Genomic DNA, 18,195 nt, shown 5'->3' on the forward strand with positions numbered 1-18,195 from the left:
TAAGTGGTCTGGAAGACAGAATGGTGGAATTCACTGCCGCAGAACACAATAAAGAAAAAAGAATGAAAAGAAATGAAGACAGCCTAAGACAACTCTGGGACAACATTAAATGCAACAACCTTCGCCTTATAGGGGTCCCAGAAGGAGAAGAGAGAGAGAAAGGACCCAAGAAAGTATTTGAAGAGATTAAAAGTAGAAAACTTCCCTAATATGGGAAAGGAAACAGCCACCCAAGTCCAGGAAGTGCAGAGAGTCCCATACAGGATAAACCCAAGGAGAAACATGCTGAGACACATAGTAATCAAATAGGCAAAAATTAAAGACAAAGAAAAATTATTGAAAGTGGCAAGGGAAAAACGACAAAGAACATACAAGGGAACTCCCATAAGGTTAAGAGCTGATTTCTCAGCAAAAACTCTATAAGCCAGAAGGGAGTGGCATGATATACTTAAAGTGATGAAAGGGAAGAACCTACAACCAAGATTACTCTACCTGGCAAGGATCTCATTCATATACGATGGAGAAATCCAAAGCTTTACAGACAAGCAAAAGCTAAGAGAATTCAGCACCACCAAACCAGCTCTACAACAAATGCTAAAGGAACTTCTCTAAGTGGGAAACCCAAGAGAAGAAAAGGACCTACAAAAACAAACCCATAACAATTAATAAAATGGTCATAGGAACATACATGTCAATAATTACCTTAAAAATGAATGGATTAAATGCTCCAACCAAAAGACACAGACTTGCTGAATGGATACAAAAACAAGAACCCCCCCCCCCAAAAAAAAACAAGACCCATATATATGCCATCTACAAGAGACCCACTTCAGACCTAGGGACACATACAGACTGAAAGTGAGGGGTTGGAAAAAGATATTCCATGCAAATGGAAATCAAAAGAAAGCTGGAGTAGCAATACTCATATCAGATTAAATAGAGTTTAAAATAAAGAATGTTACAAGAGACAAGGAAAGACACTACATAATGATCAAGGGATCAATCCAAGAAGAAGATATAACAATTATAAATATATATGCACCCAACACAGGAGCATCTCAATACACAAGGCAACTGCTAAGAGTTATAAAAGAGGAAATCGACAGTAACACAATAATAGTGGGGGGCTTTAACACCTCACTTACACCAATGGACAGATCATCCAAACAGTAAATTAATAAGGAAACACAAGCTTTAAATGACACAATAGACCAGATAGATTTAATTGATATTTGTAGGACATTCCATCCAAAAACAGCAGATTACACTTTCTTCTCAAGTGCACATGGAACATTCTCTAGGATAGATCACAACTTGGGTCACAAATCAAGCCTCAGTAAACTTAAGAAAATTGAAGTCATATCAAGTACCTTTTCTGACCACAACGCTATGAGATTAGAAATCAATCACAGGGGAAAAAAACGTAAAAAACACAGACACATGGAGGCTAAACAATACATTACTAAATAACCAAGAGATCACTGAAGAAATCAAAGAGGAAATCAAAAAATACCTAGAGACAAATGACAACAAAAATACAATGATCCAAAACCTATGGGATGCAGCAAAAGCAGCTCTAAGGGGGAAGTTTATAGCTATACAAGCCTACCTCAAGAAAGAAGAAAAATCTCAAATAAACAATCTAACCTTACACCTAAAGGAACTAGAGAAAGAAGAACAAATAAAACCCAAAGTTGGCAGAAGGAAAGAAATCATAAAGATCAGAGCAGAAATAAATGAAATAGAAACAAAGAAAACAATAGCAAAGATCAATAAAACTAAAAGCTGGTTCTTTGAGAAGATAAACAAAATTGATAAAGCATTAGCCAGACTCATCAAGAAAAAGAGGGAGAGGACTCAAATCAATAAAATTAGAAATGAAAAAGGAGAAGTTACAACAGACACAACAGAAATACAAAGCATCCTAAGAGACTACTACAAGCAACTCTATGCCAATAAAATGGACAACCTGGAAGAAATGGACAAATTCTTAGAAAGGTATAACCTTCCAAGACTGAACCAGGAAGAAATAGAAAATATGAACAGACCAATCACAAGTAATGAAATTGAAACTGTGATTAGAAATCTTCCAACAAACAAAAGTCCAGGACCAGATGGCTTCTTAGGTGAGTTCTATCAAACATTTAGAGAAGAGCTAACACCCATCCTTCTCAAACTCTTCCAAAAAATTGCAGAGGAAGGAATGCTCCCAAACTCATTCTATGAGGCCACCATCACCCTCATACCAAAACCAGACAAAGATACTACAAAAAAGCAAAATTACAGACCAATATCACTGATGAATATAGATGCAAAAATCCTCCACAAAATACTAGAAAACAGAATCCAACAACGTATTGAAAGGATCATACACCATGATCAAGTGGGGTTTATCCCAGGGATGCAAGGATTCTTCAATATAAGCAAATCAATCAATGTGATACACCATATTAACAAATTGAAGGATAAAAACCATATGATCATCTCAATAGATGCAGAAAAAGCTTTTGACAAAATTCAACACCCATTTATGATAAAAACTCTCCAGAAAGTGGACATAGAGGGAAACTACCTCAACATAACAAAGGCCGTATACGACAAACCCACAGCAAACATCATTCTCAATGGTGAAAAACTGAAAGCATTTCCTCTAAGATCAGGAATAAGACAAGGATGTCCACTCTCACCACTATTATTCAACATAGTTTTGGAAGTCCTAGCCACGGCAATCAGAGAAGAAAAAGATATAAAAGGAATACAAATTGGAAAAGAAGTAAAACTGTCACTGTTTGCAGGTGACATGATACTATACATAGAGAATCCTAAAGACTTTACCAGAAAACTACTAGAGCTAATCAATGAATTTGGTAAAGTTGCAAGATACAAAATTAATGCACAAATCTCTTGCATTCCTATACACTAGTGATGAAAAATCTGAAAGAGAAATTAAGGAAACACTCCCATTTACCATTGTTACAAAAAGAATAAAATACCTAGGAATAAACCTACCTAAGGAGACAAAAGACCTGTATGCAGAAAACTGTAAGACACTGATGAAAGAAATTAAAGATGATACCAACAGATGGAGAGATGTACCATGTTCTTGGATTGGAAGAATCAGCGTTGTGAAAATGACTATACTACCCAAAGCAATCTACAGATTCAATGCAATCCCTATCAAATTATCAATGGCATTTTTTACAGAACTAGAACAAAATAATCTTAAATTTGTATGGAGACACAAAAGACCCCGAATAGAAAAAACAGTCTTGAGGGGAAAAAAACGGAGCTGAAGGAATCAGACTCCCTGACTTCAGACTATACTACAAAGCTACAGTAATCAAGACAATATGGTACTGGCACCAAAACAGAAACATAGATCAATGGAACAAGATAGAAACCCCAGAGATAAGCCCACGCACCTATGGTCAACTAATCTATGACAAAGGAGGCAAGGATATACAAAGGAGAAAAGACAGTCTCTTCAATAAGTGGTGCTGGGAAAACTGGACAGCTACATGTAAAACAATGAAATTAGAACACTCCCTAACATCATACACAAAAATAAACTCAAAATGGATTAAAGACCTAAATGTAAGGCCAGACACCATCAAACTCTTAGAGGAAAACATGGGCAGAACACTCTATGACATCAATCACAGCAAGACCCTTTTTGACCCACCTCCTAGAGGAATGGAAATAAAAACAAAAATAAACAAATGGGACCTAATGAAACTTCAAAGCTTTTGCACAGCAAAGGAAACCATAAACAAGACCAAAAGACAACCCTCAGAATGGGAGAAAATATTTGCAAATGAAGCAACTGACAAAGGATTAATCTCCAAAATTTACAAGCAGCTCATGCAGCACAACATTAAAAAAACAAACAACCCAATCCAAAAATGGGCAGAAGACCTAAATAGACATTTCTCCAAAGAAGATATACAGATTGTCAACAGACACAATGAAAGAATGCTCAACATCATTAATCATTAGAGAAATGCAAATCAAAACTACAATGAGATATCATCTCACACCGGTCAGAATGGCCATCATCAAAAAATCTAGAAACAATAAATACTGGAGAGGGTGTGGAGAAAAGGGAACCCTCTTGCACTGTTGGTGGCAATGTAAATTGATACAACCACTATGGAGAACAGTATGGACGTTCCTTAAAAAACTACAAATAGAACTCCCATACGACCCAGCAATCCCACTAATGGGCATATACCCTGAGAAAACCATAATTCAAAAAGAGTCATGTACCAAAATGTTCATTGCAGCTCTTTTTACAATAGCCAGGACATGGAAGCAACTGAACTGTCCATCAACAGATGAATGGATAAAGAAGATGTGGCACATATATACAATGGAATATTACTCAGCCATAAAAAGGAATGAAACTGAGTTATTTGTAGTGAGGTGGATGGACCCAGAGACTGTCATACAGAGTGAAGTAAGTCAGAAAGAGAAAAACAAATACTGTATGCTAACACATATATATGGAATCTAAAAAAAAATGGTCATGAAGAACCTAGGGGCAAGATGGGAATAAAGATGCAGAGTTACTACAGAATGGACTTGAGGATACGGGGAGGGGGAAGGGTAAGCTGGGACAAAGTGAGAGAGTGGCATGGACATATATACACTACCAAACGTAAAATAGATAGCTAGTGGGAAGCAGCCGCATAGCACAGGGAGATCAGCTCGGTGCTTTGTGAGCACCTAGAAGGGTGGGATAGGGAGGGTGGGAGGGAGGGAGATGCAAGAGGGAAGAGATATGGGGACATATGTGTATGTATAACTGATTCACTTTGTTATAAAGCAGAAACTAACACACCATTGTAAAGCAATTATACTCCAATAAAGATGTAAAAACAAAACAAAAAAACAGTAAGGGATTTCATGAAGTGTTTTAGTATGGGTAAAATAATAAACTATAAAAATACAAAAAAAATTGCTCTACTAAGACCCTGATAAGAGGAAAAGACAAGCTACTCACTGTGACTAAAAAAGAATGGCTAGAGAGAGATTGATGGGGAAGTAACATTTCTATACATTGATTGTGGTGGTAGTTACACAAATCTACATCTATGATAAATTTTCATAGAGTAACACACACACTCACACCAAATGAATGCACATAAAACTGACAAAATCTGAATAAGCTATGTGGATAGTATCAATGTCAATTTCCTACCTTGATACTGTACTATAATTATGCAAGATATTAACCTTTGGGGGAAACAGGATGAAGGGTTTCCTTCACAGCACCTTTCTGTATTTTTCTCTTTTGACAATATCCTGTGAATTTATAATTATTACAGAATAAATATTTAATAAATAAATAATATTTAAACTTAAAAAATGGATGCTTACCCTCCGGTTTGTGAAGACAGAATAACATTCTTTCACTAGCACTGTTTTGATCATGTCTGGATCTGTGATAACCAACAGAGGCTGTTGACCTTCATAACACCTGTGTAGGGAAAAGAGATGTGATTAAATTTAATGATCCGGTTTCTGCAGCTGGAGTCACAGCTTAAGTCCAGACTCTCATCCTGACATTACATAATCCTTACTCCTAGAGATCATGGTTAGAAATGACATTAGAACATTTGTTAAGTCTAGGTGTTGTTTACATGGGTATTTCCTATGCCATTCTCCATAACTTTTATAGGTTTAAAATATTTCATTATCAAAAAGGAAGTTAGCTTAGTAAATAACTGAAGGCAAGTAAATTGTCTAAGAATGAAAAAATAATTAATTAAGGAGCATCTACCCACTCATTTTTGAAGATATATCAAAAGCATGAAAAAGGCCTATGAAACTTATAGACACACTGATCATAAATACATAAAATGTGTCTGCAAATGGAAGAAGATTTGGAATACTCCACAAGTGAGAGTGGGATTATGAAAGATTTTCTCTGCTCTATTTTCTAAAATTTGCTTTCTAGTTCATAATTTTTAAAAGGAAATATTATATTAACTAATAAGGAGATATCCTTGGTAGCATCAAGTTTAGAAAAATTTGAAACAAAAGGACAAAGAGAATAAAGAAATTCAGAAGAGCATGTATAATTCATTTTTAAAATATTTTCTTTTCATTACTTATATTTATTCTTTGACATGGGTCCCAAGTGGGCCTCAGGCTCCGTGTAGGTGACAGCCATTAGCAGCAGGGCAGGCCTACGTTTGACCCACCTAACCACATAAAGCCAACTCCTCAGATGTGATACATCCCAATTTGGCCTGACCTCCTGACTGTCAGGATGCCCGTTCATGGGAATGGGCCACTGGCATGAGGTTGACTCTAAGTTAATCACACTGTCTTCCAGCATTTTGTTTCCTCTATCAATCGTTTGCAATGGCTAGAACACAATGGAAGGTTTTCTACATGTTACCTATTATTCCTCTGACTTCACACAGGAATTTCAAATGGTTTTGTGATCCCATATAAAAATGGATGAGAACCAGTGCATTATTTCCCCCCTCCCCCAAAATTCTAAAACTCAGAGGGTTTAAGTGGGTGTCATGTGCATTTAGTGTTGAAGCAGTGACGGAAGGGATTGAAGACGCACTTAATCTGCTCTTCCATCTGACTGACCATATTACTTGGATGATTCCCTTTTTCCCATCATGTTTTTTCAAAAACACCTGGGTGGAGAAGGGATAGTGGTTTGGGGTGACGCTTTATATTCAGATGTCACTCCAGCCTTAGTATTTCTTATACTACCAGTTAAAATTCAGATTTTTGGCCCCATCCCAGATCATATTGATTTGGTATGCTGATGGATGGGGTCAAAGTTCTGTATTTATAACAAGTTCTCCCAGGTGGTTCTCATTTACACCCAGGCATGAGAACCATTTTCTAATGAGAGAACTGGGATCCACCAGTGGATCCAGAAAAAGTGACTCTATCCAGAGCTCACAAGTATTAAATGTTGGAGGGGCAGTTGGAGCTGGTCCAGTGGTAATGCAAGGGCTATGTGTTCTGTCCACTCAATCACATTGACTTTTGGGGCCATGGCAACTCAGCAGGGCCCTATGGTTTCTGAGGACTTGATCAGAGAAGATGAAGAGTTTCAGAGAGGCAGAGCCTTCTCCCACTTCCTTTTGGCAAATAATCACTACGTTACACCTCTCCTGCTGCTCTCATCAAACCTACAAAACTCCTAAAATCTGTGAGCCCACATGACACACTCTGGGTTAGATATATCCCACATCTCTTCAAAGTCAGAGAAAAGTAGTAGATAAAACAATAATTGAATACAATTACATTGGAAAGTCTTGGATGAAAATTAAAAAAAAAAAAAAAAACAATAACAAAAAAACCTCCGTACTTGTAGAGAATGTAAAAAGCTGAGCAGAAATTGTTTCCTATTTTCTTTACCTGTAACCCCCAGCTCTTTTTCCAAAAGGACATATTAAATGCAAAACTTAAATAAAGGATTCTTGGCTTTTAATTAAAAGTGAATCATGTGGGAAAGGGTAAAAAAATGCATTTATGGGCACATGTTAGAATGTTCTGGAATAATGCATTTTATGCAATTAAATGAAACCTAAGGAAAGAAAAATGGAGAAGGGGGGAAGAGTGACACTGGACAGAAAGAGATGCTAGGAGTCCCTGGGCCTCAAAGTCTGGAGAAAAGTGATGACCTGCAAATCTCCAGGCCTAATTCAGACTGTAGACCTGGACACCTGGCTGACACCAGGGATCCCTGGTAGAAAGAACAAGACTCCAAAGCTTTACAATAGATGACTTCATCCCAAGAAGCTCCGGACTGCGATTGTCTTCCATGCCACAGGGGGGCGCCACATCATAACAAGTCTATCCAATGGAACTTTCCAGAATACTCACCCCCACATTTTCCCATACTTTTTAAAACATCCATTGTCAAACTCCCAAATACCCTGCAAGGAGAAACAAAATTAGATTATTAAACTAAATGTATTGAACCCTACCTCTTTTGGGGACAAAAATACCTTGAAACCCATGAAATCAGGCTTACTATTTTCCACTGGCAGTTGGAAGGAAGTTCTTATTCAGAGACTTCTTAGGGGAAATGAAGGAAAAAAAAGGAGATATTGGAACAGAGAATTTTAAATCACTCTTGCATTTTCTCTAACTATTACAGATACTAAATGCTTACCTTTGCCTGTGAATAATACTAAGTACCTCCTTGTTTTTCGTGAGAAAACTAAAGTGAAGGGTAAGTTAAATCGGCCTGTACACACTTTCATCTCCTTGTTAAGCAGCCTTTTCATTTATCTCACGAGCCCTCTCTAGATTTCTAGAAGAATTAGGAAGTTAAAGACACCAGTGACCTTTTTAGTCCAGCAGATTTAAATGTCTAAGGGGTGTGTGTTGAGTGAGAAAATAAATGAGTGAATGAATGAATGACAAAGTAGATCACCTTCTAGTTTTCCAGCTCAACACAGAAAAGATGGAGAGTTACCACAACTACAAACAACAACACCAATTTAAACACTTGCCCTGAATTTTCCCTCTGTTGCTTAAAGGAAAAAAATCTTCCTGTTACTAAGTTTCTGCTGTGATATTTGATGGTTTACCTATGAAAATGAAGGTCTCAGAAACATGGGTCTTGGAGTGCATCTACTAAGGAGTTCATCCGGGAAAGGTGGAAAATAAATTATTGCTTTTTCAGAGAGAAAAAAGTTCATGAAATTCATAGGCAGTAATGAGACAATGAAGACCTCAGTTGGGAGAATCAGGATCTGAGAAACAAGCCTCATGTCTGCAGGAAAGGAAGTCTGAGCCAGAGAGCAGCCTGCACACAAGGCTCTGCCCCCTGGACACATGGACGTAGCTCATGACCTTCATTTCAGGGGCCAGGCCCTGGGCAAGGCATCAGAGCTGGATTAATATCAAGGCTTGGCCAGAATTCATAGTCCATATGCCACCTAGTACATTCTATTGAGTTCAGTTCAATTTTTAATAATTTTGTCAAATCATATCCTTTCTAGTGATTTTGTATATGTGATTCTGCCTTACTTTTTTTTTTTTTTTTAAAAACCCCACAACTTATTTAGTGGTTAAATACCTGAAGTAACTAGACAACCACCATCTTGTCTCCGTTACACCTACTCACTGCTCAGGTGCATCCATAAGGTGCTTTCTTTGGAGGCACAGAAGTAAAGCAAAAAAGCTCTTCTTCCACCCCTCGAAACACAAAAGATGTCAGGGTTAGCAAAGATGGAGTAGAACCACAGAAATAACTGCAGGCGTTAGCAGTTCTTGAGATAATTCAAGTACGTGCAAATTACCCGACACTGAATACTCCGGCTGCATTAGAAACGGAAGTTACCAAGCAATCCAGGAGGAAGAAAAAGATGCTACCCAGAGCTTACGCTACCAACAGGAAAGCCTGACTGTAGTGTACGCAGCTTAATAAGCCACGACCAGGCATCCCCTTCATGCTTTTCTCCTAATACTAAGGGGATGGTGCCTTCCTGGGAATCTGCACCTGGCAGAAAGAAAATCCTCTTCACAATACCCACCAGATGGAACATCAAGTCCTGTGCTGAATCAGCTAGAGAGCTGGGCTGTCTGAGGCGGCAAAACCTGAGGCTCCTAAACAGCGAAAAATAGAGGCGTGTTGTAAAATTGGCCACGTGCTGAGTGGGGCCCATGATATTTCTGGAAAGTGTGAAACCTCAGAACTTCCTCCTGAGGAGGGACAGTTTTACTATATTATTCAGCTGAGATTTGCCACCATAAGAAACAAAGCTGGAGCTCAAACAACACACACCTTTCGGTAGGACAGAACATTTCCAAAATAAGGCAGAGGTCTCGGCCCAGGAATCCCCAGCTTCTTAAAAAGTCCATGTGAATAAGTCCCATATCTATAAAATGAAAGAGGAAACCAGGTCACAGGAATTGTGGAATATTGGTGCTGAAGCTGGCCAGTCACTGACTCAGAACTGGAACAGTCAACCTAAGGAGATAACATGTAGGCAATAAATAATACCAGCAGCTCCAAAAGCAATCATTACATTCACTCATCATCTCCTTGCCCACCACCAATATGAGACCCATAAAAGGTAATGATGATTAGCTAAAGGCAGCTGAAATCTTCATGGTTCCAATCTTAGAGTGAATACTTTATAAATGTTTCTAATTTGAGCGGTCCTGAGAGGTTCAGGCTGGAATTCTTCCAGGGAATTCATTCATATTTATTTAGTAACTTGACTCTTAGATGATTTGGAGATTCTCATTCTAGGTAGAAAGGGAAAATTTCTTTTTCTGTTCCAATAATGAGGTTTTGCTTAACTTTGTCTGCAAAATAACAGTTATTGAGAGCCTACTGTGACATTGTTCTTACAATTTGCATGGAGATTTTTATGCTTTTCTTTCCCTCTATGTCCTGACCCCATTTTAGGATTTAATTCTTCTTAAGTCCAACTTCATAATCAAGACTTAGAGAATAACAGTGTCCTTATTTCTATAAAATACAAACTGTGTTCAAGGCTTCCTTTGGCATCATAGAAATGTGAGCACCTTTCAGCTACACTCAAGTCTCTGTTGTCAGGCAATTTGCTTGACTTGCCCTACAGAGAAGGGTGACTGACCATATGTTCCCTGACTATAACTGTATAAGTGAACCAATGACTAAAGGATCCATTTCCAGACCATTCTTTCTCAAATGGTATCTGGTCCTCCAACCTGTGATACTCACCTGCTAAACACAATACCAGGCACACTCATGTTTTTCAAGATCCTCAATCACAGATTAGTTTGTTTACTGCCTCTGTGCACCAACTACCTCAAAAAGCCATTAAGGCTGGTGCTTCCTACAGCTGGTGTACATGAAACATCTTCATGTGTTCTCTGTGGAATCCCACAACTGGGGGGTTTGAAATCTTGCAGGTCTTCTCAGTCTGGTGTTTCTGAGAATTGACAGAATGGAGGAAAAGAGAGGTGGAGGGGAAGAGGTTGCTGGTAATGGTTTTAGTGACGAAGCTGCGAGGCCACCAAAACTAACTCTGTAGGGGCAAATTAGAAAGGTATGGCTGAAAAGTGTGCTATGTATAAATGCTTCAACATGCTCTGTAAGCACTTTTAGCTAAAAGTGGGCCTTGCAAACTTCAGGTGCCTCCCTGAAGATAGCAAAAGAGGCATTGTGCAACACAGAATGAATAACCATAAAGTGTTCCAGAATGTTTGATTAAGACTTTTTTCTTCTTTGAAGCTTAGTTTTTAAGGTCTTACAGGTTCCAAATATTCTGTACAAATCCATCAAATCTTATGTGATAAAATAAACCCCAAAATTGCCTGAAAGAAACTGTGCTTGAAGAGGCAGCAGAGGCACTTTGGCCAAGCCCAGCTGGGTGTTTAGATCCTTCCTCCAGAAAAGCTGGTGGAGGTGTGAGCACCAACTTCCAAAATGGGAGTGACTTGGGCTATTCCAACCCCAGTTCCTTCCATCACCTTCACAACCAAGGCAAATCAATTTCCCTTTCTGAACTTTCAATGTGTTACATGAACTCTCACATTTCTATGCTGATGCTAAAGCTCTCAGAGACGAGAGGAAAAGCTGAAAGAAATGAATATAATTTCAAGATTTCTGCCAAGTGTCCTCTCCTCTAAAGATTTCTCATTTGGGGGTAGATAGTTCTGCATAGTACAGGGTGGGGGAATTGAGCCTTGGAAGAGGGTGCCATAGGAGGGACACAGGAAAGGGGGAAGAGCTGATCTGAAGTGAAGGGCGATCAATTTCCAGCCCCTGGGTGACAAGGTGCCCTGTGTAAATGACATCTGGGGAGGGAGGGAAGGAAGCAGGAACCCCTGAGTGACACAGGGGGCAATCCTTCTACACAACTCTTGCAGCAGATACTGAACCCAGAAGGTGAAGGTCATGAGACAAATCCCAAGTTACTTCATGTCTCCAGGATCCCCAGAGCTTGGAAAGGGGACAGCACCCCACTGCACAGGGACCAGTTGTTTTAAATCTTCCCCTGGTGGATTCTGGTTGATTAGTCTGGGTCCATGGAAACTGGTAGTCAATCATCCCCAGGAGCAAATAATGTCACTAAACCCTCCTAGCTACAGAAGATAAAAACTTGAGGGGTGGTGGTAGGGGGGGTGTTGGTTGGTTACTCGTTCAACAGAACTGGGTTAAGATCGATAATAACCCCTTTGGTGTTTGTAGCACCCACAGCTTAAGCAACTTTCCCTCCATTAACTGATCCTCAAAACAGTAAAGGGAAAGTGGGACCTGATGAGCACCCCAAGTCCAAGGTTACAGAGGCGATCAGGATCACAGATACTCACAGATAGAGGAGTACCAGGCTGGTAACCAGAAGAACCCAGGTTTCCACGGAAAAGCTTGGGATCAGGTCCATGGCCACTTTCCTCAGTGATTCTCTCCTCTGAGTTTCTTTCCAGCTGCGTGTGTTACTCTTTGCCTGCCTGCTTCCTTTCACACCCGGTGATGGTTCATTGAGGCTGAAATGTTTATGTCCTGGGAAGGGGGTGGAGCTGGAGCTGCAGCCAATAGAAGGGCTACCTGTGCTCCACCTGCATGAGCCCTCCCTGCCTTGATGGTTGGCAAAGCATCACAGACAGTCCAGTTTAACCTCCCTTGACTTCATATTCGGTGGCCATTCAATAACAACTCAATCAGTGTTATCAGTAATTTCAAAGGTTACAGAAACTCAAATAAAACCACTAGCCACAAATATCCTCTAAACTGCACTTTTCTCTGTAACTGCCTGAACTCCAAAACTTGAAATCCTTCAGACATGCTAGGTCTACTCATCTTTACCATGCAGTTTCCTCTGCCTAGATATCCTTGTTTTCCCATAAGGCACCTACTCATCCTTCAAATCCCAGCTCAGAAAGAACATTGTTTTAGAGACTTCTCTAACCAATAGGAATAACCACTTCCTCTTCTGGATGACTTCTATCGTGCCCCATCCCCCTGTCCCAACACACACACACACACACACACACACACACACACACAAAATTCTATTATTGTCCTTCTATCCTCCAGAACCATTGTTGGTTTCCACACCTATTTCCTTTAACAGATTGAGAGTTTGGGCTACAGTCTGAGTATTAGTCACCATTATGCCCCTGGTACCTTACAGAATGCCTTCTGCAGTATGGAAATCAGAAAGGTTGGTGGACTTGAGTTGGTAGTATGAGAACTCTGGGCCCCTGTGTGTCTGTTTCCTGTGGCTATTTGGTGACCGCATCATCTTCCTGTATTGTTAATACAACAAGAGGGCCTGGCTGTGCCTTGGCCACCATCACTGCACGTTCAGGATGATCCATCAGGGTTCTGTTGATAAGAGGGCCCCCGAAGGAGAGACAGGACATGGACCATGTGGTGATGGCTGCACCAAGGGGTATCCATTCAGTCTTCCTGTCCTGCCCCTCAGAGGGTCCTTCAGTGGACAGCAGTTACACAGATTCTTAACCAAAGAATGACCCCCTCTCTCTGGAAAGGCCACAAGTCCAAAATCAATGAGAGTGAAGGGAGTGAAGTGGAGAAAGCAGCCCAGTGACCGAGTGGACCTCCAACCTCCTTATCCACCAGTGATGTGGCACATACAGCAAACAAGACTCCATAAAGATGACATGAGGTTTTTCTATGGGGAAAAGGGGGGGCAGATCAGAGCAGATGCTTCCTTATCATTGACTAGATGGAAAATATTTAAGGGGTAGCAAGGTGTTACTAAGCAGAAGGTCTGTAGTAGAAGTCAGTGGCATCTGTGAGCCCCCACCCCATTCCTCATGGGAGAAATTAGAGGACTGAGGGTCTGAAATTTACACTGGTTCATTGTCTTCCCTCTGACCAAAATGCTGTATCTCCTTGGCCTGAGCAACTGTGAATTATATGAAAAACAAAACCTCAAAGGTTCTTAAAACTCAATAGAAACACAGGACATTTAAGCTGTGTTTGTGCACTTCCTTCTCCCTTTATCCTTCTCATTTTCAGTCCTTCTGGAGCAAGCGATACTCACCTCTTGCCAATACATTCCATCCCTCTGGCCTGAAAGTCCTCAGGGTTGCCCAACACTGGCCCGAGTGGGTGGAGGTCTCATTGGTAAATTATAGTAAGTCCCAACTATGTCACCTGCCATTTTTATTTCCTTGGGACCTTGTCATGCAACATGAAATTTCCACCATCATAGCTTGTCAACTTTGGGTTCAGACTTTCTCCAGGAGGCACCTGTTAAAATCCATAGCTGCCACTGGAAATACAATGCCTGAATATATCTGTTCATCCACTCATTGATTCAAGGCCAAGTGGGTGAATGTCAGGTGCAGGTATTGTGCTGGGCTGGGGGCTAGAAGCTCATACACTCCCCTACCTTGAGAGCAGCTTCCCAGAGGAGGGAGTGAGACACACAACCAAGATTAGTATGTAGCATACCTCTGGAACCTCTAGGATAATGGAGCCCTACAGAGAGGTGATGAAGGAGAGAAGTGGATACAAGCTTGAGTACCAACAAAGGACAGGCCTGGGAAGCTGGAAGATGATCCTGAGGAAAAGTAGCATAGAAAGTCCCACGAATTCTGACACATTTCTGCCCTCTTTCAGTACCTTCTCTGGGCGCTGTTAAGTAGGGTCATGATACAATCCCCAGTTTATAGATACAGAAACTGAGGCTCAGGGACTGAAGGTGGCTTCTCAACAGCTATTGATCACAACATGTCATATGTAAGCTAACATGAAGATAGATTGGCAAGTCTTCTGCACTGAAATGCCAGTATTCAACGTTTGCTGTTTCACGATGAGGGTCACTATGTGAAATAGTGAGACCCAAGACTACAACAGCAAATTGGTTAAAATTCTGGCTCCTACCTCCATAGATACCCCTGCCCAGGAGCTCCCCCAAGGGTCTCCAGAACCAAGGACTCTATCTCACCTCACCAGGAATAAAGACAGGTGCAGGTCATGAGGACACTAGGGTCTTGTGTGTAGGATCCACCTCTCTATGTTCCCAACTGAGAGGAACACAAAATACATCCCACACGGGATGACTGGGGTGTCATCTGATAACTTCTGACAACTTAGATCACTCAACTAAACCCACAGCCTTTCTTATTCTTCTTGGAAACAAAACGAAGTGGAAACTGTATGCCTTCATCTTCCTCCAAAACACATACTGGGCTACAATGATTTTTCTCACTAAATCCACAGGACCACCTGCTGCCCTTTTCACCTCAGGGCCTGGTCCAGCTGGTTGGAATCTATCCCAGAGGCGATAGGCTAGTCATTGTTTAGGACTGAAATTTTGCAAGTACCCTGTTCTAATCAATGCAAATGGCCTTGCTGTGCAAGGGGAAATAATAGAAGGCATGATCTTTGTGCCCCTTCATTCCACAGCAGGGCATACCTAACTTAAAAGTCTGACAGACGAAGATTGTGAAGGAAGACGTGTGCCTGAAGATCACCCCACACCCCACATCTCTCATCTACTCATTTGTGCACTAATGGGCTCGGCATGTACTTTCAAAGCTCTGTTCTCAGCGCTTAGGGTACAGATACGACTAAGACCCAGACAATAATCAGGTTGAAGATAGAGACAAATAAACAGGTAATTATAGTACAATACAACCAAGTTAAAGTAATTATATAGATATAAGAAACACAGTATATCCTCATCAACTGTAAATGGCTTATCTGCTTTTTCAGTCCTGAGTAATCAAAGTTGAGTTAACAATTTTGTATTATAGTCTTGAAGGTTACTAAGAGAGTAGATCTTAAATGTCCTCACCACACACACGAAAACTGTAATTATGTGAGGTGATGAATATTTTAACTAACCTTATTTTGGTAATCATTTTGCAATATATACATGTATCAAATCAGCATGTTGTGCACCTTAAACTTACAAAATATGTGTCCCTTTTTTACAAATAAGCAAACTGGGGCACAGAAAGGTTAAGTGACCAGCCAAGGATGCATAACTAACTACTAGCAGAGCTGGGATTCAAACCTAGATCTTCTAGTTTTATAACCCAGAGTCTTAACTTTACCAGGCCCATCCTTGCCCAAGAATTAGTGGAACGACTGGGTCTAGAGCCCAGGTTCTCTGAGAGGGTAGTGACCCAGTGCTCTGCCCCAACATAGAGATGAGGCAAGGCCCCCTAGCAAGCCTGGCAGTGGGGACTGGGGTAAGGTAGGGCTATGCTTTTTCTGACCCACACATACCTCACCATGCAGAAAGCCCCGCTACACACCTCCTCCCCTATGCCCAGAAGCAGAAGCACTTTCATAGACTTTACAGCAAAGGGAAGAAGAGGAGGAGGAGAACTTCCTCTGGCTGCTCACTTTCTCCACAATCCCAGAATTTTTATCATTATAAACTAACCACTAACATCTCTACTGCAAAGTACAGTTTATAAAGTTCTTTCATGTCTCTCTTAGTTGATTCTCATGAAATCTCTGTGAGATAAGCAGTGCTGGGATTATTTAATTCCCACTTTACAGATGTGGAAACAGAAGCTCAGGGTGGGGAAGGCATTCTTGCCTAAGCAATTAAATCATGAATCCAGGAAATAGAGCCACACTTTGTGATTCAAAATTGTGCCAGTGGCATATATGGTTGGGCTCCAAAGGGTCTCCTGAAATAACTTGGCAGGTTATAACTTATCACATGGGATAAATATTTCCTTCCACTCCTCCCACCATGCTTCCACTGTTGTGCAAATGCTACAGAGGTGATTTTGGCCACAAAAATGACAGCACACCCTTCTGCCTACTAAATTTTATGTATTCACTGAACTCATGGTGTCAGCAGATAGGGGATGCTGCAAACAGTTCTGACATGTAGCAATCAGAATCATTTGGGTTTCCAAGAAGCAGGAAGTAAAAAATGATGAAATGAATGAGTGGAGCTTCCCTGGTGGCGCAGTGGTTAAGAATCCGCCTGCCAGTGCAGGGGATATGGGTTCAAGCCCTGATCTGGGAAGATCCCACATGCCACGGAGCAACTAAGCCCGTGTGCCACAACTAGTGAGCCTGCCCTCTAGAGCCTGCGAGCCACAACTACTGAGCCTGTGTGCCACAACTACTGAAGCCCACACGCCTAGAACCCCTGCTCCACAACAAGGGAGGCCACCGCAATGAGAAGCCCGCACACCACAGTGAACAGGAGCCCCTGCTGGACGCAACTAGAGAAAGCCCGTGCACAGCAATGAAGACCCAACGCAGCCAAAAATAAAATAAATAAATTTATAAAGGAAAAAAAAAAGAAATCAATGAGTGAAAGGGGAATCACAGGCCAGGAGGCAAATTTCAGAAGACCACGAGGAAGGTAATTAATGAAACAGCAAGTGTCAGATGAAGGGAAAGATGAACATCGCAGGTTATTTTGCAAAAGAGGGGGTGAAGGGCTGGCAGTCTCTCCTAATTTTTGCAGTAACCACCTAATGAGTTTTGCTTGACCCTACGCTGGCCTCGTCCTGAGAACCCCCTACTCTGCCACCAGACAGAACCTGTTAAAACCCATTAAAACGTTACACTTATAACATTCTTCTGTTGTTCAAATCTCTCCAACCACTCCCATCATCCACAGGATAAAATCCAAATGCCTTGTGGTGGCAACTCAAGAACCTTGTTGGACACTTAGGTTGCTTCCATAGCTTGGCTACTGTAAATATTGCTGCAGTGTGCAAATTTATGTTTTCATATTCTTGGGATAAATGTCCAGAAGTGGAATTACTGGGTCATATGGTAGTGCTACTCTTAGTTTTTTGAGGAACCTCCATCCTAGTTTGCATAGTGGCTGGGCCAACTTATATTCCCACCAACTGTGCAGGAAAGTCCCCTTTCTCCATTTCACTGCCAACACTTGTTGTTTCTTGTCTTTTTTTTTTTTTTTTTTTTTTTTTTTTTGCGGTACGCGGGCCTCTCACTGTTGTGGCCTGTCCCGTTGCAGAGCACAGGCTTCAGACGCACAGGCTCAGCGGCCATGGCTCACGGGCCCAGCCGCTCTGCAGCATGTGGGATCTTCCCGGACCGGGGCACAAACCCGTGTCCCCTGCATCGGCAGGCGGACTCTCAACCACTGCGCCACCAGGGAAGCCCTTTCCTTCTTATTGATCGTGTTTAAGTGGCTCCTCTTACCACCTGCTGTGTGTGGAGACACTGACTCATAAATGTTGAGGACATCATTTCCTGGATTCTAATTGGGGCTGGGGGTGTCTGTC

General features: G+C 41.1%; 1 protein-coding gene across 1 annotated transcript in view; it reads right to left on the reverse strand.

Moving 5' to 3' along the window:
• Positions 1–12,368, reverse strand: part of LOC307062543 (cytochrome P450 3A29-like) — a gene marked incomplete at its 5' end in the record, with an annotated part of 42,065 nt that extends 29,697 nt beyond the window's left edge. Inside the window, 4 exons of the mRNA XM_079718284.1 lie at positions 5,380–5,479; positions 7,864–7,916; positions 9,776–9,869; positions 12,298–12,368. Of these exons, the coding sequence (XP_079574410.1) occupies positions 5,380–5,479; positions 7,864–7,916; positions 9,776–9,869; positions 12,298–12,368 (318 nt within the window). The remainder of the gene's footprint in view (positions 1–5,379; positions 5,480–7,863; positions 7,917–9,775; positions 9,870–12,297) is intronic.
• Positions 12,369–18,195: the final 5,827 nt, after the last annotated feature.

The sequence above is a fragment of the Hyperoodon ampullatus genome (genome assembly GCF_949752795.1).
Source record: "Hyperoodon ampullatus genome assembly, chromosome: 14".
NCBI classification, from domain to species: domain Eukaryota; kingdom Metazoa; phylum Chordata; class Mammalia; order Artiodactyla; family Ziphiidae; genus Hyperoodon; species Hyperoodon ampullatus.